This window comes from Thunnus maccoyii, chromosome 10 (genome assembly GCF_910596095.1).
Source record: "Thunnus maccoyii chromosome 10, fThuMac1.1, whole genome shotgun sequence".
Taxonomy (NCBI): domain Eukaryota; kingdom Metazoa; phylum Chordata; class Actinopteri; order Scombriformes; family Scombridae; genus Thunnus; species Thunnus maccoyii.
Genome location: NC_056542.1, coordinates 17,745,491 through 17,770,103, shown reverse-complemented (window position 1 = coordinate 17,770,103; position 24,613 = coordinate 17,745,491). Strand labels below are relative to the sequence as shown.

Genomic DNA, 24,613 nt, shown 5'->3' with positions numbered 1-24,613 from the left:
GACCTAGCCAGGGTTATTTACCTCCCGCTCTGATACCAGATGCCCTCATAATCCCACCACCCACACTCCACTTTCCATCCTCTTTATTACTAATGCACTGTATTTCCCATTGGCTGCTCTCCTACACTGAACTTTACTCAAACACTGACTTTTAAGGTTTCTTAAAGCTTTGTTGCAACTTGATTTGAAAAGTAACTGTGAACATTGTACTTACATTACTAGACTAAATTTTGAGGTACTTGTATTTTACTGTAGTATTTTCAATTTTTATACCTCTACTCCACAGCATTTCAGGCATTTTTCCTCTCTACTACAAATATTAAACAGCTATATTATTTGTTATTTTGATTTTACTTACTAAACATGGTTACCTTATAAAATGCATTATTACAGATTATTAAAGGCCCTGCATACTTTGTGTAGCCTAATGAATACTTACCTGTGCAGTATATTTAGTTTTGTACTTTTACTCAGGTAGAATTTTGAATGTTTACATTGTGTTATTGCCACTTAAAGGGTCAGAGTACTTCTTCCACCAATGACGCGACGCCTGCACTGCACTGACATGGCATAGTACTCCTCTTACTGCAACAAATATAAAACGCACCAATTTAATCATTTGTCCCCAAGAGCCTGAAACTAGTGAATATCTTTTCTTCTCATGTTCAGCCACACCACAATTTTAGCTGAGTCTGCACAACTGGCTCAGTCTCAAAATTTAAAAATATCCCACCATTTGAATTAATCCAAATTCTAGTATATAGGCTACAGATAACCTCTGTAAAGAAATATCTGATATGGTTAATATTTTCACCATTATGGGTAAATACCACACAACCCAATACAAAAACTATGTCAAGCTAGGTTTTAGTTTCTTGTATTTTGACCAAGATTTTTTTATGCCCCATTTTTCATCTGTCTGATTCATAGACTGTATATAAAGTCTGATAGGCTCTCAATAAGTACTTTTTTTTTTATCAATCACTTAGCTCCTGGAATGTAAATGTATATTATTTAATCATTTTTTTTATGTACTATTTTTGTTTATGTTATTGTAGCCCCTGCTGTTGGAGTTTCATTTTCTCTAGGAACCTATTGTAATTGTTCCTACAAGAATTTGTATCTTATGGTCAAATAAAGTTGTTGGAAAAAAACTCCAGCCGTCAGTACATTGCTCCCACATTTGCTGCGAGCCTGCTGCCACACTGCTCATCCACAGCTGTCCGGCCGCTGTTCGTTAACATTGCAATAGCACCACCTCCACCCCTGCACCCACCACCTTCTCAGGGACGGAAGTAACGTCGTTGTCCCTGCACCCTGCCCTGCTGTGCTTGGTGCTGTGTTTCCTTGTGGAAGTGAGGCAACCCAATCTGTACAGTAGTTTTACTAAACCTTTTGATGGCGTTTCTGGGAAACTTATGAATGAGTTGATCAAAGCACACCACGGGAAACACTTTGCTATTTCCCACGTTACTGTTTGCGTCATACTGTGCATGCTCTGTCTTGAGTGAATGTAGATCAGTGTTACATGTCTGGACATGTCTGCTGCATTAGATTGGGATCACTTAGCAGCAATAAGTGCATGGTGAGGATGCAGAACAGAATGTGGGTAATTATGCTTGGATAATTGTTTTCTGGACACCCAAACCATTTCAAGGTAATATGATTTATATAATATAGAGTTGTAAGTTGAAGTCATGTGAGGTCACTGTTAAAAAAAAGTTCCTCCAGAACTTTAACTTTCTGTGCAGAAAAGGTCACAGATAACCAGCAGCAACTGGAACCCACTTGAGTTTTTCCATGGTGTTTTCTGCTGAAGGCTACTGTATGTGTGAGTAAGAGAGATCACACTGAGAAGCAGTGTGCAGACTGCAGAGACATCTGTGTGTTTAAAAATGGAGGAATGTAAGCACAATGCAATGTGGTGTTGATTTGTTGAGATACAGAGTGCTACTGTTGCCAGTGCAGTTTGTGTTATTACTTTACTACTTTTATCTGCATTCACTTTTACTTCTACTACTACTGCAAAGATCAGCTTCATCAAGTTCATATTTTATAAGATGATAGCTCTTATCATGTGTGCACCATGCTAAGGAACACTTGTAGCATAGCCTATGGTTGTGTGTGTCTTCAAAATAAAAGAACACGTGCAACTAGGCCAGAAAAACCCATATATTAGGTTGAACCACAATCAGCATAATCAGCATAGTATTCAATAGTAGCTGTCAACAAAGATGAAATATTCCTGATCTGTGTTGAAAACATTCCCTGCACAGGATTGTGGGAAAAGTCTTTGATCGGGCTACAAACAGTAAGACAGATTTGACAGCTCTGTCCTCATGCAGTCTCACTCTTGATCTACACAGTACAGTGAACGTTTTGCTCCATGCAACTCGAGCTGGATTTGCGAATTCTCACAGGAAAGCTTATTTCAGCTTACTTGGCTGACATTAATTCTGACCTTCAATTTACAGCGAGCCAATTCAAGACAGGGAAACCACAATCTTTCGTAGATGGCCTTATGCTTTAAAGATGGGGTTCTGTCATGTTTCTTTCCATTCCCTTGCCATGGGGATTGTGTAGTTCCTGAGGTTTACATTGGCTTGGCAGCTACATTGAAGAAATATGAGTCACAGTAGGACGATGATTCTTGTAGCCCCGCGGCAAATAAGACACACAGCACATGTTATTTTCTCAGGTTCAACAGCTGGGAAAGCACATGTTATCATTTCAGTGGTTCGGCATGTATGTGTGTGTGCACTATTAGATCATATGTGCACTACATTACATGTATTTGTCTCCTGGCTTGCTGCAGTTTACAGTAAACAGTGGCACCAAATCACGAAATATATGCCTACAAGTACACCGGTACTGTATGTTCTAAACATAACCTGCATTTATGTGTGTAGTCTAACAAAACAAGTGTACTGACAGTCTCATTGGTCGGGCCTAGTAGAGGGACAGATGGGTTGATGGATATCACAAAATAAACACTAAATAATACTTTAATGAGGTGGTTATAATCCAAAGAATAACTCATGGATCGCAGCTTTTCAATATGCAATTTAGTCACTACTGCACAAAATTACCTCTGGCTATGCACATAACAGTTCTTGTTCTAGCAGCCTAGTTCTAGTATAGGAAGCCCCCCACCCACCCAAGAGCCTTTGTGGGTGTAATACTATTCACTAGGCTTGTTGTAGCAGCAGTATTGAGTGATTTGTTGTGTTCTCTGTGTTTTCCCCAGTCTGCTGTCGAGGCAGAGGGGACACCCTGCTTGTCCCGCCTGCAGAGGAGCAGATAGCTGGCTGGCCTGGTGCTGGAGTGTCTGTCTGCGGCCCGGCTCTCTCTGCTGTGTGCCGAACAGGATAAGGAGGAGGCCTTCGGGTGAGAAGGGCGCCGGTGCCAAGTGGCAGGGTGGGGGGGGGGGGGGGGGGGGGGGGTGTTTATCAGTGCTGCCTGCCTGCACACTGCACAGAGGGTAATATCTCTGGGGAAGAGATGGGGGAGACCTAGGGGATTGGGGTGGCAGGTTATTCTGAGTCACTCTCCAGCTGAATAGAGGCTGAGACTCAGTAATTGTAGGGCAGCTCACAGGGCAGATTAGGAGGAGATTTGTCTCTACAGGGAAAATGCATATGAAAATGAACAAGAACGAGGCAGTGCATTAAAACACACCGAACAATTTAATCCTCTGTCGGTTTGTGGACATGCATATGTGTCACTGTCTGTGCCTCTGCATGATATGCCAATGTGGATACCCACAGTTATTCGCATTCATGCAGTATGTCTGTCTGAGCAAACCCTCTCTGAATCTCCAGCTCTCTCTCTCTCTCTCTCTCTCTCTCTCTCTCTCTCTCCCTCCCTCACCCTCGTCTGTTGCTCCCTCCCCCTCCTTCCCTCTCTGTGTGAGCGTAGTCTGGGCGCTGAGCCAAGTAGAGTGTGTTTTTTGAATGAATACCTGATGCGGCTGATGAGGCTGGCTGGGGGAGGAGCTGTGTCAGTGGAGTACTGAGAGAGAGAGAGAGAGAGAGAAAGAGGAGGGAGGGAGGTAAAGGGAGAGAGGCAGAAACACAGAGAGAGAGTGAGAGAGAGAGAGAGAGAGATAGAAGCAGCCAGGCAGAGAGGGAGCTGGCGGTCTGGTGGCCTTGCATAACACACGTTGGAGCAGTCTTGCACGCAGGACTTGGTGTGAGTTTCAGCAGTGGGGAACTTCCTTTACCGTCAGCCCGTTGCAGGGGCAACGTAGCCCACAAACCGGAGTACGGAGAGGAAAGGCAGAGCTGGAGCAGCTACAGCACAGGCTCCAGGAGAGGAGAGCGGCACAAAGAAAAGATTCAGGAAGAGGAGTCCTAGGAAACACGTCTCCAACACACATACACACAGACACACACACACACACATTGAGAGGCAGGAAGAATCCTTGGACATGCTCTGCAAGCAGTGGCTGTGGAGAGACTGGTGAGCTATTCTTAGTACTCTAACCAGAAGAGGGGAGGAGGGGGAGGTTGTCTCTTTTCTTCTTGATTTGTGGCATAGTAGTATTTTCTGCCCTGCTGCTACTACACTCATGCGCTCTCACTGTCATTCTAAAGCCCCCAGAGGCTACAGCCACAGCATCTGTCCGGAGTCACAGCTGTAGTATTCAACAACGTTGACCCTGTTTGGTTGTAGAGGTGCTGGCTGAGAGGGGACGCCTGTGTACACATCTCTGCTTGTATACTGTGTGATTGGTGTGTGTCGAGCAGTGATGCAGAACTCTGGAGTCATTGTGAAGACAAACAGCCTGAACCCACTGCCTGTTCTTACTGTCTGCTTTAGTCTACCACACGGTCGGTCCGCCTCTTAAAGGGACAGACGCCAGTGTTGTACAGGCAAGGGGCAGTAAAATGGCTCTTTTGGATATTAGAAAAAAGCAGCTATGTTTGCAAGGGGGTTGAGGTGAGGTCCTATTTATATGCAGCAAATCATGCATACGCGCACAAACATATTGTATTCCACGGTACCGCCCCCTCTGTTTCATGCCAGTGCTCAGATTGATAATGATGTTTTTGTTTTCTATATATAGCCATTTGCTGTACAGGGTATGTGCTGTGTATCTATGACGGATCTAGCAGGTGAAATAATGATGAATAGCAGTATTGACAACGTGTATATCACCCCAGGGTCATTGCATTGCTTTTTTGTATGAACCTTCTGCACAGAAAGCAGCCAGGACACTGTAGCTACCATGTCACTAAAAAAATTTGTTGTCTTGCTATTGCTTCACTGCCTCATCCTGCTGCAGAGAAATGTTATTGGGAGCATGAGAGAGGACTCGAGGGCTCAGGCGGAGGAAGCAGAGGTGGGGGACTGGAGGAGCTGGCGACTGCCGCGAGAAGAGATGTAACTGCTGGGGGGGCCTCTCACCTGGAGACAACAGAGAGGAGGCTGAATGAAAACATCACCTCATCTGCGCTCCTGTGCGCGCAGTGACGGCAGACGCACACCTAAACCTATTTCTGTGGTTTGTGCAGCTTTTTGTGTGGGAGTATGAAAGAGGTTCACATGCAAGGCTGGCTCTATCACTCTTGTCTGAGCTGAAAAGCATCAGTGTGATGAGTGGAACAGAGAGCGGCCTGTCCCCCTCTCTATTGTCATCCCTCCATACATGCCTCAGAGGTGACAGTCCTGGGCCAGGGGACTGAGTCAGGGCTCCCATGCTGTCTGGCTCAGTGTCACACAGTCACGTCTTGAAAGCTCGCCTTTGTTCTCTAAAGTATCACATAGGGCGTATGTTTGCTAGTGTCACTGTTCTAATAATAGGCTGATGCTGGAAATTCTAGAGAGGCTTTTGGCTGCTGAGCTGTGTGTGTGGGACCATGTGTAGAGAGTGCTGCGTTCAGGTCATGTGAGGAAAGACACCTTTTTTTTTAAGAGCATCCCTTTTTATCTGCAGTCTGTTGACAACACTGATGTGTTTTCGTGGCATTTGGAAATGCGAGCACGCTGGCTTTGTGTTCGAATGCCGCTGGAAGTCTGCATCACAGGCTGTAGTTGTGCTTCTGATGTGATGTCATGACAGTGTTGACACGATGTTGCTGAGGCGGGGTTGTTGCCACTGAGCGATGCCGTGGCGATGCTGCACAGCGTAGCTCAGGCTGTAGCGGCGGCTGTGTTGCTGAGCGGGGATCTCTCGGTGAGGTGGGGGCTATGGCGCTCTGATGCTGCAGGCGCTGCTCAATGTGGGTCAGGAGAAGCAGCACTCCGTCTTCTCCCCATTCCCCATTCTCTCTCCCTCTTTTTCATTCCTAATCATCTTTCTTCTCTCATTCTCCCCCCTAACTCCCTTTCTTCCATCTATCTGGCATCTTACATTGCCTTTCTCCCTCTCCTCCCCCTCACTCTCCTCTTTCTGTTTCTCTCCAGCTCTGCCGCTCTCCTCCTTTGTTACGTCTGGTGGGTCTACCAGGCTCTGTGGTTAGATAAATTGCACAGAGATTTTTCACTGCTTTTGAATGCAGTGACCTTGTCAAAGCCAGCATTAGAGGGAGATGCATCTAAATAGAAACCGACCAAGGCTTCTGATTTTTTTTTTTCCGCTCTCCCTGTTTTATGTAACACGTCTGTGGCTGCTTGCTGTAGTGAACCTCCTATGTAATATGAAAATACAATTTAGCACTGTCAAATAGCCCGGCTCCTCTGAATGGAATGTAGGGGGAGAAAAATGAAGTGATGGATGTGAGTGTGTGTGTCATACTCTACATCTCTGTGGTGCCTCTGGCTAATGAACAACTCAAGAGTCCTGTGCATTGACCTACAGATAAGCCTGCAGGAAAGAACAGTCAGTCTGAAAAAGAAACTGAACAAATGAGCTCATTGGAAGCAAAAATGCTGCATGTTAATGTTGTTGAATTAGAGGATTCATATTTGGCACGTGATACGATGGTGTGTGTTTTTGTGTGCATGTGCATGTTTTAGAGCTATCTGAGCATGCAAACATACAGTGTATGTGACTGTATGTTGGTCTAGCCCTGCAGTGAAACACTGATGGTGTGTTTGTTGACATAGTTAGGTACCTTTCACTAACCCACATTTCCATTATAATTTCAGTAAACTAGCTGTGAATAACTTGTTTCAGTATTAATTTAACCAGTCTGCCTCTCACTAAAACAAAACTCTTAGAGGTCCTACTCATTCATTGTGCACTTTGTATTCCCTTGAACTTCGACTCGCCACTCAAAAGGGGTGCAGCGGAAAACCATTGTTAAAATATTTTGAAACACTTCAGTGAAGCAACAAAGGCCCATTTACGCTTCTTGCAGCATGTTCCGTAATGAAATTTCAGCCCGTATTGTTTTCACTTCATTTTTCTGATGGTGCCCACTGACCCAGAGTTCCTGTCTGGAGGTGGATGTTATATTTACAGTAGCCCCACTGACTCAACACAAGGCCCGGGAGTGTTTAAACAAAGACAAAAACGTAAGCTCCTCTGAGGCTGTTGCTCTATGCTGTTATCCTTTTCACTCTGCTCTGCTTTCTTACCCCAGAGCCTGGGGCAAGATAACAGCCAACAGCAACGCACATACGCTTAACCTGCTCACAAGCTCGCGCACAGACAAACAAACACTGCAGTTCAGGAAACTCCTGCCTGGTGTAGAAAACATGAAAGAGTCTTTCCCATGTTATGTAAATGATGACACACAATGTTGTACTGCACTTTCCTGTGTGTCATACATCATTACTCATGGAAAAGCTGGTTGAGTTTTGACAGATTAGTCCATGTAGATCATTGAGAAGAATATTTAGAGGTTGTTCTTGGAGAAATATGCACACAGAATGGCCTGCAACAAACACATATCAGATGCAGTAGTTATACTAGGTACCACCCAGTGGCGAAATAGAGAACAACTCCTTTACAAACATGAAAGCAGGGACATTTTTAAGAGTGAAATATTTTGGTGTTTACCTTTTTTGCATTAGCGGCCCTGCAGGAGCACTTTGTGAATATGGTTCATAAACACACATACTGAGCTTGTTCTGCAGTACAACTAGACTAATGAGACTGAATTTAATTTTAAGTCAAGTCAAGTCAAGTCAAAATTATTTATGTTGCCAAAAATCTGAAATCCTAGGTTTCCCAGAGGGATTTGAAATTTGCACAGCATATAATTTGGGCTTTTTAGTTTAATTTACATTACTGAGTATCTGATTTGAACTTCTCTCTGCCATTAGATTCCTGCCGACATTGTGGAAGAGGTAGATCGGTCAGAGATGATTCCTCATGAAGTCTATGGAGCTCATTTTGTGAGCTGGAGTGACTCCATCTTCTCTTGTCTGAGACCTGGAGTTGTCTACCAGTGAAGACGAGCAGAGCCACACGGCATAAAGAGAGACTGGCCCCTGCACATAACCACTGAGAAGGACAGACTCAGGAGAACGTAAAAGTACTAACAGGGAATATTAGAAGCACGCTGACATAATGAAATCCAACCAGGAACGGAGTAATGGATGTCTGCCACCTAAGAAGCGTGAGATTCTGGCTCTGGAGCAGAGGCCAGTGGTAGTGGCCACAGCAACACCTCCAGCTGCCGTGGCTACTGATAGTCCCCACACAGAGAACCTAGCATGGCTGGCAAGTGTAGCCAGTGAACGCTGCAAATCCCGGGACACAGAGAGCCCAAGTTGTCCCATCTCCTCTGCAACCTCCTCTTCTCCTTCCACTTCTATCCCTTCCTCGGCCACCCCTTTGTCTGCGGTGCCCCTGGCCTCTCTACCTGCAGTTTACCCCACAGCCCTTCCCCAGCATGCCGGGACTATCCAGTTTGCTCAGCTGGGACCCAACGTTCAGTTCATCAGCTCTGGGCCCTATGCTGGCTACATCTCCTCCCATATAATCACTACCAATGCTAGTTCTGCACCTAACAGCTCTTCTATAGTGGGACAGCGTTCCCACCTGGATGGCTACACCACTGCCCTCATCTCCCCCAACACCAAGGGGGAGCAGCAGTTTCAAATAGGCCTCTCTCCCACAGAACTGGCTCCTGTGTCGCTACCAAGCTCTCCACAAGTCACCAGCCAGTACATCCATCTGGACAGCAGAACACCTCTGACTGTCAGCGGAAACGCCGTCACTTCACCTGCAGCCCACCTCCAGCTCCACCCTCACACAGCCGTCCTCCCTCAGACGCTTACCCTTGCTCCCTCCCAGCTGGTGGTTCAGTATGCAGATGGTTCAGCTGGAAAGAAACCAGACGGGCATGCAAAGGGTGTGCTGAATGGGGAACTGGAAGTGGTCAAACAGACAAAAGCTCCCAGTCAGCCAGCAAACCATCAGCAGGTCCAGAGCTATGAGGCCAGACATATCCTCTTGCCTGCAGACTATGGCCAGAACCCCTCAGGACTCCAGACCTCCTTGGTGCTGGTGGCCCAGCCCAACCATGGAGCTGAACATGAACTTGGCTCAAATAAGATCTCCTTAGTTCAGACTGAGAAGGGAGGCATCTGTCTGGGGAAACCAGTGTCCAGATCTTCCTCTTTCACCTCCCTCTCCTCGCCAGAGATAGTGAAGTCTGTTGCCCCTCATTCAGTCATCCAGACCACTCTACCCCATGAGGAGCTGCCAGCCAGTCTCTATTCCTCCACACAACCACCCATTATTGGCTATATCACCAGCGCAAACCAGCATGCTGTTAGCTACCATGCAGCACTGCCTCAGCATCTGGTCATCCCGAGTGGCCAGTCCCTCCTGATCCCAGTCAGTGGTGCCAATAACGGCACAGAAATGGAGGTTAGCCGTACTGTCAGCGCCCTGACTGCTACCACCACCCCTCAAATATCCACCGCCATGCCACATGCCTATCTAGCCACAGCCCTTTCCAAGTGTGAGGCACTCGGGCCAGATGGAAATCAACCACCCCCTGCTGTCGCGCAGGCTCCAGCGCTGCCGGTCTTGCCCTCAAACCCGGCTCCTGCAGTGGTGGAAGCTCCCTCCCCAGCTCCAGCTCCGGTCCCCGCTCCTGCCCCAGTTTCCATCCAAGCCTCTCCCTCCATTTCCTCTTCCTCTTCCCCTGTGGCACTTCCTCCATTCTTTATGCGAGGCTCCATCATCCAGCTGGCTGATGGGGAGCTGAAGCGTGTGGAGGACCTCAAGACGGAGGACTTCATCCAGAGTGCTGAGATTAGCAGTGAGCTGAAGATTGACTCCAGTACCGTTGAGCGGATTGATAGTGGACAAACTCCCAATGCTGTGGTCATACAGTTTTCTGTGGGAGAGCTCAAAGCCCAGGTAAGGTATTCCTGATTCATCATTCCTATGTGATGTATTATGAGTTTAATTTTTAAAACCACTATGTCTAGACTTTAAAATCTTAGGTGTTTGGTGCCCCCCAGTGGTAGAATGAAAAAAGGTACTGTGAAAGACAGGAATGTACAAATAAATAGGCTGCACAGGTATATATTGCATATAAAAGATGATGAAATTTATGGGTAAGGGACATTAGACATAATATGCAGATTTGAGCATCCCTCACTTTCACAGTAATTCATTAAAATCAATCACTGATGCAAAAATGAGGGACTTAGAATATCCTTCTTCCTCAATTTATTACAGTCCTTCATGTTTTCCAACATACAGTCAGTGCCACCACTTCCTCTTTTGTTACAGTTACCAAAGTATCATTAATTTTATGTAGACCTGTATTTGAAAGGCCAAAAGCCATTACCCTCACAGATAGATGAAGCCAGAAATTTTACAGATTCTATGTGTAAAATGGGCTATAGACTGTAGCCTGACTGGATGTTTGAGACTGACACCCATATCAATGAGAGAAAGTTAAATAAGAAATCTCATAGAATTATTTTTTACATGGGGCACATAACAGAAACAAACATATTTGATTGGGATCCCTTAAATTTGGCTATTTTGTTATTTTTGCGATTGTGACCATGATATGTACGTATGTGACATTCCTGCTTTGATGGACAAACTATATAATGAGTTTTTCAAAATTACATCAAATATATATTTTGCATTTAATGTTATTCATTGACCAACATATATGTTGGACAGATATATGATATGATCTCATATATGATAAGCTAAATTTAATCAGCTGTGCTGATAAACTGGTCAGGCTGTACTATAGACTGCACCAAATTTCTCTGGTATAGGTCTTTTTCACTGCAGACATTTTGACTTGTCATGGTAGGAGAACCACAGGTGTTACTTATAACATTAACAATAGCTCTGTTCAATTCAAGTGTTCCAGTAAGCCATGACAGTGTGACAATGACTTTGTTTACATGCACACAATATTCCGGTTTTGGGTCCCTTATTCCGAAAAAGACAATATTCCTACTAAGCTGTTTACATGGCTAATAATGACTGAATGGATGAATATTCCACTAATATTCCCGTTTACATGCAGAGGGTTTTCGGGGCTTCCCTGTGCTCCAGTGGAAACGGGAATCACAAGATTTCTGCAGGTTGTGAAGTAAACCAGCGAGGTGAAAAACATTAGTGAGCTGCCGCTTTTTATTTATAAGTGATATTGATATGACTGATAGTATAAATTTATAGTTACAGGCACATCCAGTTCCTAGGTTGTCCCATGATGTTTACTACACTTCTGAGTGTTTTTGGTGTATCATACTGAGTTGCCACCATCAGTCCATGGTTGCATGTCAGGATAATAACCAATCCCCTCTGTCTCCATCGTGGAGAAGGCCTGCTCTGTTTTTCCAGCCCGCCCTGAACAGCTCTTCACTCTCCTCTCATCCCTCTCCTCTGTCTGCCTTCCTGCTCCAGCACATGTCATTTTGCCTGCGTAGGGGTGCGTTACACAACCAGCCCATCATGCATCTCTATCCCAGCCTTGCAAACTGTTAGCTAGTTGGTTTGTTTGCAACGCACAGAGCTGACTGTAAACAGGCAAGAGGCCACATGTTGCAAACTATGGTTAAAAACCCCTGAGACACATATTCTGAAAGCGCTGTATACATGTCCAAAGAATGCTCCTAAAACCCAAATAATATCATTATATCCCACATCTTAATCGAAAAATGCTACATTTGGAATAAGGCCTATTTCGATATATCCAAACAAGATATGCAGTTTACATGACCCGTATCAAATTCGGAATATTGTCATATCCAGAATAATAGTGGAATATCAGTGTGCATGTAAACGTAGTTAGTGAGCCAGCATGCACAATACCAGGTAAGTGGAATTCAGCCATCATGAATTTTATTATTTACACCTGTGTGTTTCCTACTGACATATCAAATGTCTTCTTTGAGGAATGCCTAAATCTCAGTGTTCTAACAACAAAAATCCAAACAAAAACAGAGTAATATGCATGATGTTATAAATCCCACACAAATTCTACACATAATTGTGTGTTTCTGTTATAGATCCTCTGCAAAATGTTCAGTTTGTTTTTAGCAGAAAGCTAACTGTGTCTGTTTCGTATTTGCTCTTGTTCAGGTGTGTGTGGAGGTGCTGGTGGAGTACCCCTTCTTTGTATTTGGGCAGGGCTGGTCGTCCTGCTGCCCAGACCGGACAACCCAGCTGTTCGAGCTGTCCTGCGCTAAGCTGTGTGTGGGTGATGTGTGTGTGTCGCTGACCCTCCGGGGTCTAAGGAATGGCACGGTAACAGACAGCCAGGCTTTGGGGACCAAGCTGAAGACCGGTCACCTCTCTGACTCCTGTCACAACATGGATCCCACCGTAAGGAACGGTGCAAGGCCAAACGCTGCAGGCAGTAACAGTGGCCTCCTTATGAAGGCTTCCAGTGCAGACAGGCCGGAGAGGGAGCAGATATCTGGACCAGGATCAGGACTGGAGCTACCACCTGGACTGGGACTAATTCCAGGATCAGGAGAGGGGATCTATGGAGCAGGATCTGTGCTGGCAGTCTTGGGAACTGGAGAAGTAAGACGGGAATCAGTGAAAACAGACATGCCTGCTCTCTCTAAAATACAATGTGGTGATACAGACAGACCCACAGTCCGCAAGAGACGCTGGTCAGCTCCAGAGCGGGATCAGACTGACAAAGCTGAGGAGGAGCCTCCTCTGACTCTGCCCAAACCCTCATTCATCCCTCAGGAGGTTAAAATCAGCATAGAGGGCCACTCTAGTACTGGGAGTGAAAGGTGCTTGAACAAAAGAATAGACTGTTGAGAGAACTTTAAGGAATTTTAATTACCTGTGGTTTGCGTTGTGTTTATCCCCTCTCTTTTCTCTCTATCCAGACTACTGTAATATAGACAGAGTTTACACAGTATTTACATGTTTTCTTTCTTTCACATAAAGCTGATATCTACAATGAAGTACAGAAGAGCACCTTCATAAGTGGTATCACACACGAGATCAGTGCAATCAATGCTGAAAGCAAAAATGAATGCAGCGTGAATGTTGAGTATGAGTGGCAGTCCGACACCCGAGAGACATTTGACTCGCGTGTCACCTATCATAAGCTGGATCTTTTTTGTCATGTTGCTTAAACCTTCTAGATTCAGACCAATCAACCATTCCTCTTATCACACGAACAAGCACAGACCCGATGTCAGCGTGCAGAGAGTGGGTCATCACATTTTGACTCGTATCCTGCTTGTTTGACTGTTTTATTTAGTTTGCAGTGACATTACAAGTGATAGCACAAGTTGGAGTTAAAGAGAAACCATTTTGGTTATTCCCACAACAATTCTCATTTGCCACTGATCATCATGGCTGTGATCTTTGTTGCCTTGTGTATCTGATGAGGTTTTGGATTTTTTTTTACTACTCTGTGTTTCATTTCATACCATTATATATGTGTGCGCTACGGCAGGTGGCCTTGTGCCACTTGTCTGCATTTGTATGTGCCTCTGTGTTTGTGTGTTGGTCTGAGTGTTTTCTGTGTGGCTGGCATACGGAGCACAGGAGTCAGGTATGTGTGTGGCTGGAAGCTGTGAGCTCAGCTGTCAATACAGCCTGCAAATATCAAGACTGAAAAGGCCTGAATGTAAACCACTGAATTTGTCCTCAATACTGACTGATGAAGTTATTCATGTGCTGTTTGCTACACCAATGACAAGTATCTGCTGAGAATTTGATACCAAGGCTTTTTGTGGGTGACAGGAGTTGCACATGGATTCATTCTTTTGATTGGTCAACTTTAAGTTGATAGTTTATTTGGAAAATCTCATATAATTCCTTTCAAAGACAGCATGTATCACCGGGTTATGTCTGTCTTCAGTCCCAGCTGCTATGTGCGGCACTTAAATTTGTACAAAAAGGGAAAATCAAGGTATTTCTATCTAATGCCTCTGAATGAGATTTTAGCTAATGTATGTATGGACTTATACTGCATTATAAACCATAGCTGGCTAACTTGGATAACTGCATCACTTAATTTTTCTGGCCACTTGGGGGACTGCGCAACAAACTGCAAATACAAATTTGTCATTCAGTATTTGTATGTGTTGGCAAACTATTGCCTTATTACACATCAAGCAGACATGGATCAACATCAGCATTCATTTGGAGTCGTGTTTCTGGCAGTCCAGTTTACTCCTTTTTACTCTGTTTTGATCTCCTTCACCTCTCAAGGGAAATATCTGGCTCCAGCATATCTAAATGCTCCACTATGTTCACCAGCTAGTTACTAACTTTGTCTGTTTGCTGCTGAGTAAAACAAAACAAAACAGTAAAGTTGTGGAGAGTGAAACCAAAACAATGAGCTGAAAGATCCTAAAATGCACCATTGAGTTGAGGGGAACTGCTGAATAGGGTGATAATTTTCTGAGTTTGTCACCATATACCCTTTTTGTATAGAACGTAGTCATCTGACCCATTGTTAAAAATAAAAATACTGATTAGAGCAACTTTAAATGCAAACATGCCATGAGATAAAAAACAAAACATGGGGTAATATTTACTTATTGACAGAAAAATGGCACCTTCCCAACTTATTGACCACTTTATTTACAGAGACAATGGCCTTAGAAATATGCAACTACTACACAGCAGCACATGTTTTTTTTGGGTTTTTACCATTAAAACCTCTTTTCTTCAATGAAGGTATGTCTTTCCTAAGTCCATACTTGTCATATCAGATTACTGCTATTTGATTAAAACAGCTTAGTCATTCTTTGTGTTAGATAAAGTGTCATTTCTTTCTTAGACTAGAGCCAAAATAAATATTCTACAGTTCATACTCAGGAACAGTGTGTATCTGTATGTGTGTGTAGGCCTGAGACAGTATGTGTGCGTTCAAAATCACGTGTATGTGTGTGTGTGTGTGTGTGTGTGTGTGTGTGTGTGTGAGTTCTGAGCAGCAGCACTTTGATGAAGCATCCAGCGGGAGTGTTGTGGTGGTGTCCCTGTTCCTCAGCTATTAGATATTATGAGAATAATCAACTGACTGTTTTTCATCACACCATGTCCTACATGTGTGTCATTGACAGAAAACATTATACCGGAGCAGGGAATGTAAACACACATGGGGAAAACTATCTCAACTTTATTTTTGATGATTGATAGAGCTACTATTCAGAGAAAGAAAGAGAGAGTTGTAGAGTTAACTAGTTAGCTAGTGTTGATCATGTACAGGAAATTGTATCCTAGAAAGTGTACAGTGTGTGTATAGATATTCTAACCCTTATGTAGCCTATGTACTGTATGTGCCACAGCGCCTCCTTCTTCAATCATTCCATTAACTCACCAATATCAAGTGGCCCTGCCATGGTTTTTATCAGTTCAGGTATTGATCTAATGTTCATGAATGTGTTAGTTCTTTGGGAACATCTACATAATTTGGCCTGCTCAGAGTTTAATTTGACTTGCACACTGTAGAATACAGGATGTGTTAATATGAACTGCAGTTTATCATAATAGCCATGAAGCTTTTATAAATCCTTAAAGGTGTTTATTGTAAACCCAGTAACCAGACTGTTCTCTTCTGTTTGTGTTTGACTGCTCAGGCTAAACACTGCCCAGTGACTGTTCTCCTCCAAAACTATGTGGTCTTATATTCTTCACTGTTATAAACGTAGAGCTACTATTTCATCAGTTTGTCTTTGTAGCCATTTTCTCTCTGTGAGCCTGGAATGTGTTGGTATTTCCTCCATAAGAAATTATCAATTTTCAAATACTGACCTTAAAATGACATCATGACACAGATAAATCTATGAGATCTGGGATCGATGCTCAAAGGAAAAATTCAACACTATGGGAAATGTGCTCGTTCGCTTTCTTGCCGAGAGTCAGATGAGAAGAATGATACCTCGATGAGTACATGAGAGTGGTATAATCTTCTCATCTAACTCTTGGAAAGAAACTGAATAAATCTATTTCCCAAAGTGTCAAACTATTCCATTAAAAGCCCCTGCACACATAATTATTCTGGCTAATTAGACCTTTGCTCAGGTTGAAGTTGGTAGGAGCTATGTCGTGAATTACATGAAGTCACTAAACTCGGTTAACTTCAATTTTAAAGGTGTCAATCAAGCACAGTGCATGTCCTCACAGTGCTGAGAGGAGGTCTAATCAGACCAACAAAGTGAAAACATCTGAGTGGGTGGACTACAGGTTGATAGGGGCTTTAAGTTAGACCTTAGAATCAGCCTGTAGGAAAGGTTCAATGACAATATTCCCCTTTTACTCACAAATATGCTTAACCAACAGTAGGCCCCTTAAAATATGTACATTTCAGAGCCATTTCTAAATAATGTTGAAAATGGTGTATAAGCGCCGAATTGCACTTTGACATGTGGGGTGGGGTGGGGTGGGGTGTTAGTCTAACTAATACACAGAAGTAATGTACAGCATGCCTGAGATAACTTGTACACTAACAGTGCAACATCTCAGCGATTTGTAAATAGCCAAAGTCTTCCATTATGTTGCCAGTGGAGAGGATAAACACTGATCCCCATGTACAGACCTTGGAAGTTTAGTTTCAAAAATACACCATCATTTATTTGACAGAAATGCAGGATATTGATTCACTTAAGATATTTTCTTTTGCACCAGCTCAAAAACCCAGGAAATTATCGGAGTAAAAGACTTTTAAAAAGTGATTTTGTAATTTGGGTCTGTTTGTTGGATAAATCTCAGCTAGGATACCGTATGTCCTACGTACAGTATATAGTAAGTATCAATAATGTTCCCCTATTTTGATGGTGTTGAGGTTTGCTAGTCAGAAACTGTTAAATCTTTACTTCAGATGTTTGATTTTAAATTTGATCAAATATATTCAAAGGAATAAAGAGTCTAAAGAAATATGTTGTGTCTCTTTTTTAAAAAAATTATCTGCTATTGTTTTTGTCAGTTCAGGTAATAATCTAATATAAACTGTTCAGGTTGATCTTGCGATTGTTGAACTCAACATTTACTGCACAAATAAATTGTAACCATCTGGTCTCCTGTTGGCATCAGGATGACATTTCCTATGAGCTGCATGATTTTTGCATGTTGTTGAAACTGCTTCAGTCACGGTATTGTTTCACATGAAGTGCCTCCTTATAAAAGGTCTTGGCCTGAATGTGTTTCTGGCTGCTCATCGTGCCTCAGATTATGTTAAAAACATACAAAGAGGCCGGGGAAAAACAGCTAGATTGATCACTTGCTTTGTGTTTCAAATTGATCTGTTTTTCTAGCTGTACTGCTAATGTAGAATAATGCAAATTAAGTTTTTTAATAACTCATCGCTGACAAAATGGTGTTTGGATTCATGCAATTATGGAAATATCAAAGATTAATTCAATTTCTTACACTGCAGCAGTCGACGTGCAGGGTTTCGAACACAATCTTCATGCCACAATGAGCTTCCATGTTTTTGTGTTTTTCAGCAGTATGACTGCTGATTGTTTTACATATTTGCAAACTAGATATTATATTTTGAATTGGCCTAAATTTGAGCCACAGTATCTATAGACTTCGAATATACTGTACAGATATAACTTATCAAAATTACCCATACAAAATAACATTTAATCTAACATCATTATCTCTCTGTCTTGCTCACCAACTCTCAATTCAATTCAATTTTGTACCTTTTGCAACAAAACACAAAATTACATCTTCACATGGTTTATATAGTCAATAACAACACTGTATATCTGTGTCCTCCTCTCTCTGTTTTGTAATGTCCTGTGTTCCTTTGAACTAGTTAGATGTGCTGTATGGATTATTCTGTTTCACTCTCAGGCTCAGGAGTTGCTGATGCTCAGATCAAAAGTCTGGCTTCTGTAAGTTATGTGTTTGCCCTGTGCCTGTCCAGCAAATACTTGAGAAACATGAGCATTTTTATAAAGCCAAGAAGCTGTGCAGTTGTAAAGTCTGGGGCTGCTACAGAGATAATGAATTTACTGTAGTGAGATGACTGGAGATTTACCACCGCAAGTTTATGGCTCACAACTGAAAACGCTACCAGAAAACACACCTTATAAAACTTAATTTTGTGACTCCACAAAATCAATCTCCATGCATGCATTACAGACGGACTTACAGACTGTAGTATTTTTTCCACAAACTGAATTCTTAGTTGACTGGGACATCCTGTAGCGGGGGGATGTAATGAAGTAATTAAACTGACTTGTATTGCTACTAACATGCAGCTGCATACAGAACTAAGAATTAGAGAGATAAACACCTTTGTAGTATCACAAGAGTTGTAAAGACCAGAAGAATATTTTAACACAGAACTCAAAAAAGAAAACTTGCTTCTATGAAAAAATATCCTTGAAACTAATCAACAATCAATACTTGTATCAATTTGAAGCTGAAAAGACAAGTACACATCACCACCACAAGAGGTCCCTGTCCTGCCTCACATGTATTTCCTTCAAGTTTTGAGTGTGCTGCTCCTTCAGAAAACAGGTTTGTTTCTACTCTGCACCAGCTGGGGGAGCAAGAGTCCTTCCTCAGTACTGAACACCAAGCTGTTCATAGACAGACTGGCTAGGTATGATTACATCTTGCAGAGTTTGCTTCAGATACTAGATATCAGATAACTTTCTACCTAACTTTCCTGTATAGTGATTTAATTTACAAAATGAAACAACTGAAACTTAATAAAACATACAGTTTAAATAAACTTATGTATAAGTGAAACACATTGGTATGTGATTATGTATTAAACCAAATTAAAGCACAAATGTTGTGATTTTTGCCACCTATAAATTATAAAAGTTTACGTTTTTGTAATAGAAAGAAAATGTCAGCACAATTCAAACTTACTACTATTTGATAAGTGATATGCATTTTTATTTTTTAAGAAATTGTACTGATGACTTCTAACGTCATGCTGGACAGGCAAACTTGTAGTTGAGTCACTTAGTAAATACAAAATGAAATTAAAAAATGAAAATAATACTCTTGTCTGGAAGTAGACCAGCAGAATTGAGTGGTATGACACAGTGTTTTCACTCGTACTGTAACTGTTCTCCTCAATTGAGCTTCAATAAATGTTCCTGTGTAAGACATCCTGGTCTCCTGACAGTTTCTTCACTTTGGGTTAACCAGCTCTCCATCACAGGTAATCAAACAACACTTTATTCTGATAAAATTTCACACTTGATACAAAAAACCAAATATGACTCAAACATGAGACAGAATTTAACTTGAAATTTAGGGTACTGTTCATGCCCTGACCTCTTTCTTCTGCATGCCTGTGCATGATATCAGATAAACGACTAACATTACGCAAGCAGTTGACACATATCAGGCAGTAATGTCTGCAGTCTCAGACACAGTCTACAATGTGTTGTGTTTTTGATATGGACTGTTTATCTTTGCAGCTAGTTTTTTTTGTTGCAAGTCCTATCAACTGCCACGTTAGAAAAAGATCCAAATTAAACAACACAAACACGCCAAGCAAAACCTTGAATTAACACGGCAGAAAGTTTGCTGCACAAATCTGAATCTCCAAAGATAAAATTCTACAGTCACTCTATCAAGACAATAAGTTATTTGTGTCCTCACTTCATCCCATTTCAAAAGTTATTTGTTGGGGCATAAATCAAGACAATTGCTTTTGTTGTTCAGTAATACTAATATCTATTATACCAATGAATCACTTACAGTATATACAAAGACAATGGAAACATTAAGCTCTAATAAAATAATGCCAGTGTAAACAAGCTTCAGTATCACGCAACGCCCAAATATTGCACATACATTCATAAATATACACATCAACTTTGTGCCTTTGTGTTTATGCACGTGGCTGCATCTGTACGTGTTTGTGATATATCAGAATACAACCCACAGTTAAGAAAACTGGGATGAATTAAGAAGATGAAAGACTGAATCAGAGGATGACACGAGAGGCATCTAATAAACACATACATATGTACAGTACCTGCACACACACACACACACACACACACGCACACGCACACGCACACGCACACGCACACACACACACACACACACACACACACACACACACACACGCACATTTTCACACTTACAAAAGCACTTGTGCATTGGTCTCTCTGTGCCTCAGTTACACAGACATACAAAGGAAAACGTTCAGTTACAGAAACGTGAAGCTTTGTCTTCACAACAAAGTCCATTCTGTCTTCAGTTCTGGTGCTTCATCTCAATGGATAAACAATGGACATGTGTGTGTGACTGAGTCTGTTAAGTGTTTTGGTCCCACTCTGTTGTGTTTGAACCACGTTCTTTGGTCCCAGTCTGTGTGGCGCTGTTGTCTTCAGTCTGTCCTTTCAGTTTGGTTTGTTAAGACAGAGGCAGGAGACCTCCAGCCAGGGAATGTAGGGTTCAACAACCACAGATCTCAGATCTGATTTAAGCTACTCAGAAGGTGCACACCACTCCAAACCCACAGTCCTCCTGTCAGGGGCTGTTATGTATTATCTTAGGCATCTCCTGTTTGATCAGATGTCAGCTGCTCCTGGTCGGAGATGTCATCATCAGCTGGTGGCCGCGCCCGATCAAAGAAACCGCACTGGAAAAAGTTTACCCATTAGTGTAGTATTGGATAATTAAACTACCACAAGGAATGCTGAGGATGGTGGTTGATGTGTGTGTGTGTGTGTGTATGCGTGTGCATGTGTGTACCTTCCACATGGCTAATGTAAGCATGGCCAACACCAGCAATCCCAGTAGTATGGCCAGGATGATGACCCAGAGTGGAACGGCAAACGACACATCTGGAGTCCCCCATAACACCAGCGTCCCCATCTGGAGAACACAAAGAGAAACAGTTATATGTCTGTAAGTACTGATGCATTCCTGTTTCTCTCTCTCATAGCCAGGCACAAACATGCACACACACACACTACCATCACTGCCTCAATCTTACCGAGGTGGTGTGTTGCGGCAGGGTGGGGGGTTGGATGCGGTAAGGCATGGCTGTCACCATGAAGGACACAGTAGAGTTGAGAATGTAGGGGTCATTACGCCGCTGTAAGACAAATATATTATTATTTAAAAGGTGCCCTTTGACCAATCACATTCTTACTTATGTTATTATGTTGACAAGACTAGAAAGTCCTTTAAGGGTTCAGAAAAAAATTCCATGACAACTGGGCAGACTCCATCTGCTGATGAAGATCAGGTGATATGATTACAATTTGCACAATGACAAAGCCAAGATGATAAACCTTAAAAAAGAGATGGCAGACCAAGACACTGACCTGCAAGAAAGTTTGTGCCCAGAGTCTCGAGCGGATTTTGACTACTGCACTCTGCCCACGATCCAACCGCCCAACAACACATGTGATCCTCAGACAGGAGATATTAGTGCAATTCTGTTGAGAAACGAGGCGAGAGAGATATTATACACCTGTGATTCACTAATGAACATTTGATTTAGTTTCTTTTCTGGAGAGAATGTACAGGACCAGTCAAAGGTTTGGAAACACCTTCCCATTCACTTCAATGTACATGTACAAAATATGTGTCTCACCAAGGTTTTACCGCTATAGCTTTGAGCAGCATTGACGGCTCGTTTGTGGCGGTGAGAAGGAGCGCTTGTGTTCCTCAAGAAGCCCAATAATTCAGGTGTGTCTTGGAGAGAGGAGATCTGACGGAGATGAGGAGAAAGGAGATGAGAGTTGTTAACGTTTTGACTATTTTACTTTTTGCATTTGAGCAAGTCAACTGGAAACAATGAATCTGAACTTAATTAATCAATAAATTAAGAATTAAGATTCTTAGAGTAAACATTCACACATACATAAACACACACACATTCTTGTAAATTATCCTGTTCTTTTATGTTTGCAATTAAGTCAGAGCTGAGCTATTTAGTGTTTATCGGATTACAGATTTGATTTGTTGGAATAGAATCAAAGTTTTTGAAAATGTGAGAAATGGAAGCAGAAAACAAACGGAAATGCTAAGTTGTTCCAATGTCCATATTTTTTTTTAAACATTCACTGAGCATGTGTTTGGGCCTTTTGAAGACAGTTATTAGTCAGAACATGCTGATTATCACATAGCGGTGGTACTGTATTGTAATCTGTATTGCACATGGACTCTGACGCAGCACAGAAAGCCATGAAAAGGAGATGTTGAACCTGGAGACAGAGTGCTAGTGGAGTAAGATTTCAAAGAGGTTTTAAGAGATGTAATAAAGCAACACACCATCTCCAGCTGTGGAACCCAATGTGAATTTTACTGTTTAAGTGATTCTCGATTGCAGTCAAACTGAACAGATGACAGACAACCGGCGAGACTGAATGTCCTCAAGTCACAGCAAACAGGTAACAGGTACTGAGAAAGAGATAATTAGTTCCTATAATAGCTAGATATTTCAGTTATTTCTCTCTACTGGGAGTTTGACTTTGGACCGAAGCCTGACTGTCTGTGAGAGCAAAAAACATAAAAACATAACACATGAGATGTGTTAGACGTGCCTTGCTTATTCCTCTCAACTATTTTTGGAATCGCTACATAGCAACAGCAACTGTCTCAGTGGGTAAAAGCTGAGATGAAATCGAAGGGACTGGCTGCACAAACAAGCCACTGATGACAGTGACAATATTTTGGCAAATAATTGGATGTAGATGTATTACTGTCTTGTAAAAATTTTACTAAATGTCATCTTGTTCACTTTTATGACCTTACAGGGCAGCTGGGTGGCATAGAGGCAGAAATGAAGTCCCATCTCCACAAGAGAAAACTGGTTTTAATTATCAGGAGCTTAAACAATGTATTCTACTGGTCATTCAGTTGGGCTCCATCTAACTGTTGATCTTGATCTAAACTTTTTTTATTTAATCTATTTTTTTCTGAATTATTGATTAATTATCTAGCCTATAAAATGTCAAAAATAATGATAAATGGAAACTACATTCAGGTTACCAAAGCCTAAAGTAACATCTAAGAGAATTGCCAAAAGTATTGATAGTATATTGCAAATATTTTTTATTCTTACTTAACAAATTACCTGAGCAATCAAATGAATATCAAAATAGTCAATCAATAGATTTTCCAACAATCAGTTACTTGATTAATTGGATGGAGGGAATTTGAAGAAAATAGCATACAGTTTTATACACGTATACTCTTGAAATAACACTCCTCACTCTCAGGGTGAAAAATGATTCTGCTGACTCTGTGTGTATTGATCACGGTGGTCGATACTGTCCTCAGGCAAACATAAAGATTAACAGGGACACTGGTGGACATGTGGAACTGGCATTAAGCAAATTATTAAGAACATGTGGAAAAGAAAGAAAAATGTGACCTTGGTGCTTCATGTGCTGTATATTTGACAAATTTTGTTATCATAGATGATTGCGGCTTGTAGCATTTCACATTCAGACATAATTGTGCACTTTTTGAAATGACTGCATGTTTTCTTTTTAAATTACTCAGATTACAGATGATATCATAGATATTAAAAACTACTCCACCTCTAATTTCTGCTAGTAAACGCAATTCTCAATCCTCGTCATTTTGAGCGAACTGCCAAAAAATGTGGAGAGCAGCCAGAACAACGGGTAGAATTATGTTTTAAATAAGCCACTAGCGATATAATAAATAAAATTTGAAGTCACAATAGGTTTGGTGGTTTGAAGATATGCATGTTTTGTGAGCAAATGAGGTAAATTGGTGTTAAATGCTTTCCACAGTATACACATTAAAAGTTGACATATTCATTCCAGCCACAGGCAGAATGTTAATTACATACCAGCGTTTCAAAATGTGTTTTTGAATATGTGTCTGCATGCATTAGCTTGTATATGTTCATATATTTTAGTGTTACCTGAAGGCCAAGCGGGTTGAGGCTGGTGTTCGTCCGGCAGCTAATTGGTCCGTCAGTTTGAATCTCCATGGCATACAGCAGGTTCTCGTCACGGAAACGGGAAGGCCAGCCTACCTGAAGCTCAGCTTCCCGAATACTGCTGGGACCAGAGTTATGGAGCTGGAGACGGAGAGAAATAAAGAAAAAAAAAAAGAAAGTTGTCAGTTTTTTGCTCTCCTCTGTCTTATTAGTAGGTCTCAAGTGACTGAGGCTATAATTAGGTTATCATAACTGTGGGATGATGACACAGGCCACCTGTGTTTTACTTAAGATAATACTAACTCAGCCTTTCAGGCACTGGGGACTGAAACAAGAGACAAGTAAAACCCACAGCATCACCTGGCTCATCATTCTGCATTAAAATTAGG

The 24,613-nt window shown here is 42.1% G+C and overlaps 2 protein-coding genes across 7 annotated transcripts in view; one reads left to right on the top strand and one right to left on the bottom strand.

Moving 5' to 3' along the window:
* The first annotated feature begins 1,208 nt into the window (after positions 1-1,208).
* LOC121905968 (ataxin-1-like) lies at positions 1,209-15,042 on the top strand. 5 transcript variants are annotated; one of them, XM_042424581.1, is made up of 4 exons: positions 1,209-1,355; positions 3,248-3,387; positions 8,215-10,267; positions 12,467-15,042. In XM_042424581.1, the coding sequence occupies exons 3-4, from the start codon at positions 8,462-8,464 to the stop codon at positions 13,160-13,162; spliced, it is 2,502 nt and encodes an 833-aa protein (XP_042280515.1). In that variant the 5' UTR covers positions 1,209-1,355; positions 3,248-3,387; positions 8,215-8,461; the 3' UTR covers positions 13,163-15,042. The 5 variants fall into 5 exon arrangements, with proteins under 5 accessions (XP_042280515.1, XP_042280516.1, XP_042280514.1 ...); XM_042424582.1 differs by lacking the exon at positions 1,209-1,355 and adding an exon at positions 1,365-1,585; XM_042424580.1 differs by lacking the exon at positions 1,209-1,355 and adding an exon at positions 1,365-1,657.
* Positions 15,043-19,201: 4,159 nt separating this feature from the next.
* itga8 (integrin, alpha 8) overlaps positions 19,202-24,613 on the bottom strand; it is a 40,941-nt gene continuing 35,529 nt past the window's right edge. For both annotated transcript variants that reach the window (XM_042425181.1, XM_042425182.1), the window contains 6 exons: positions 24,207-24,365; positions 21,900-22,016; positions 21,628-21,741; positions 21,294-21,395; positions 21,050-21,172; positions 19,202-20,936 (listed from right to left, as the gene is read on the bottom strand). In XM_042425181.1, coding sequence (XP_042281115.1) covers positions 20,847-20,936; positions 21,050-21,172; positions 21,294-21,395; positions 21,628-21,741; positions 21,900-22,016; positions 24,207-24,365 — 705 coding nt within the window. In that variant the 3' untranslated portion in view covers positions 19,202-20,846. The remainder of the gene's footprint in view (positions 20,937-21,049; positions 21,173-21,293; positions 21,396-21,627; positions 21,742-21,899; positions 22,017-24,206; positions 24,366-24,613) is intronic.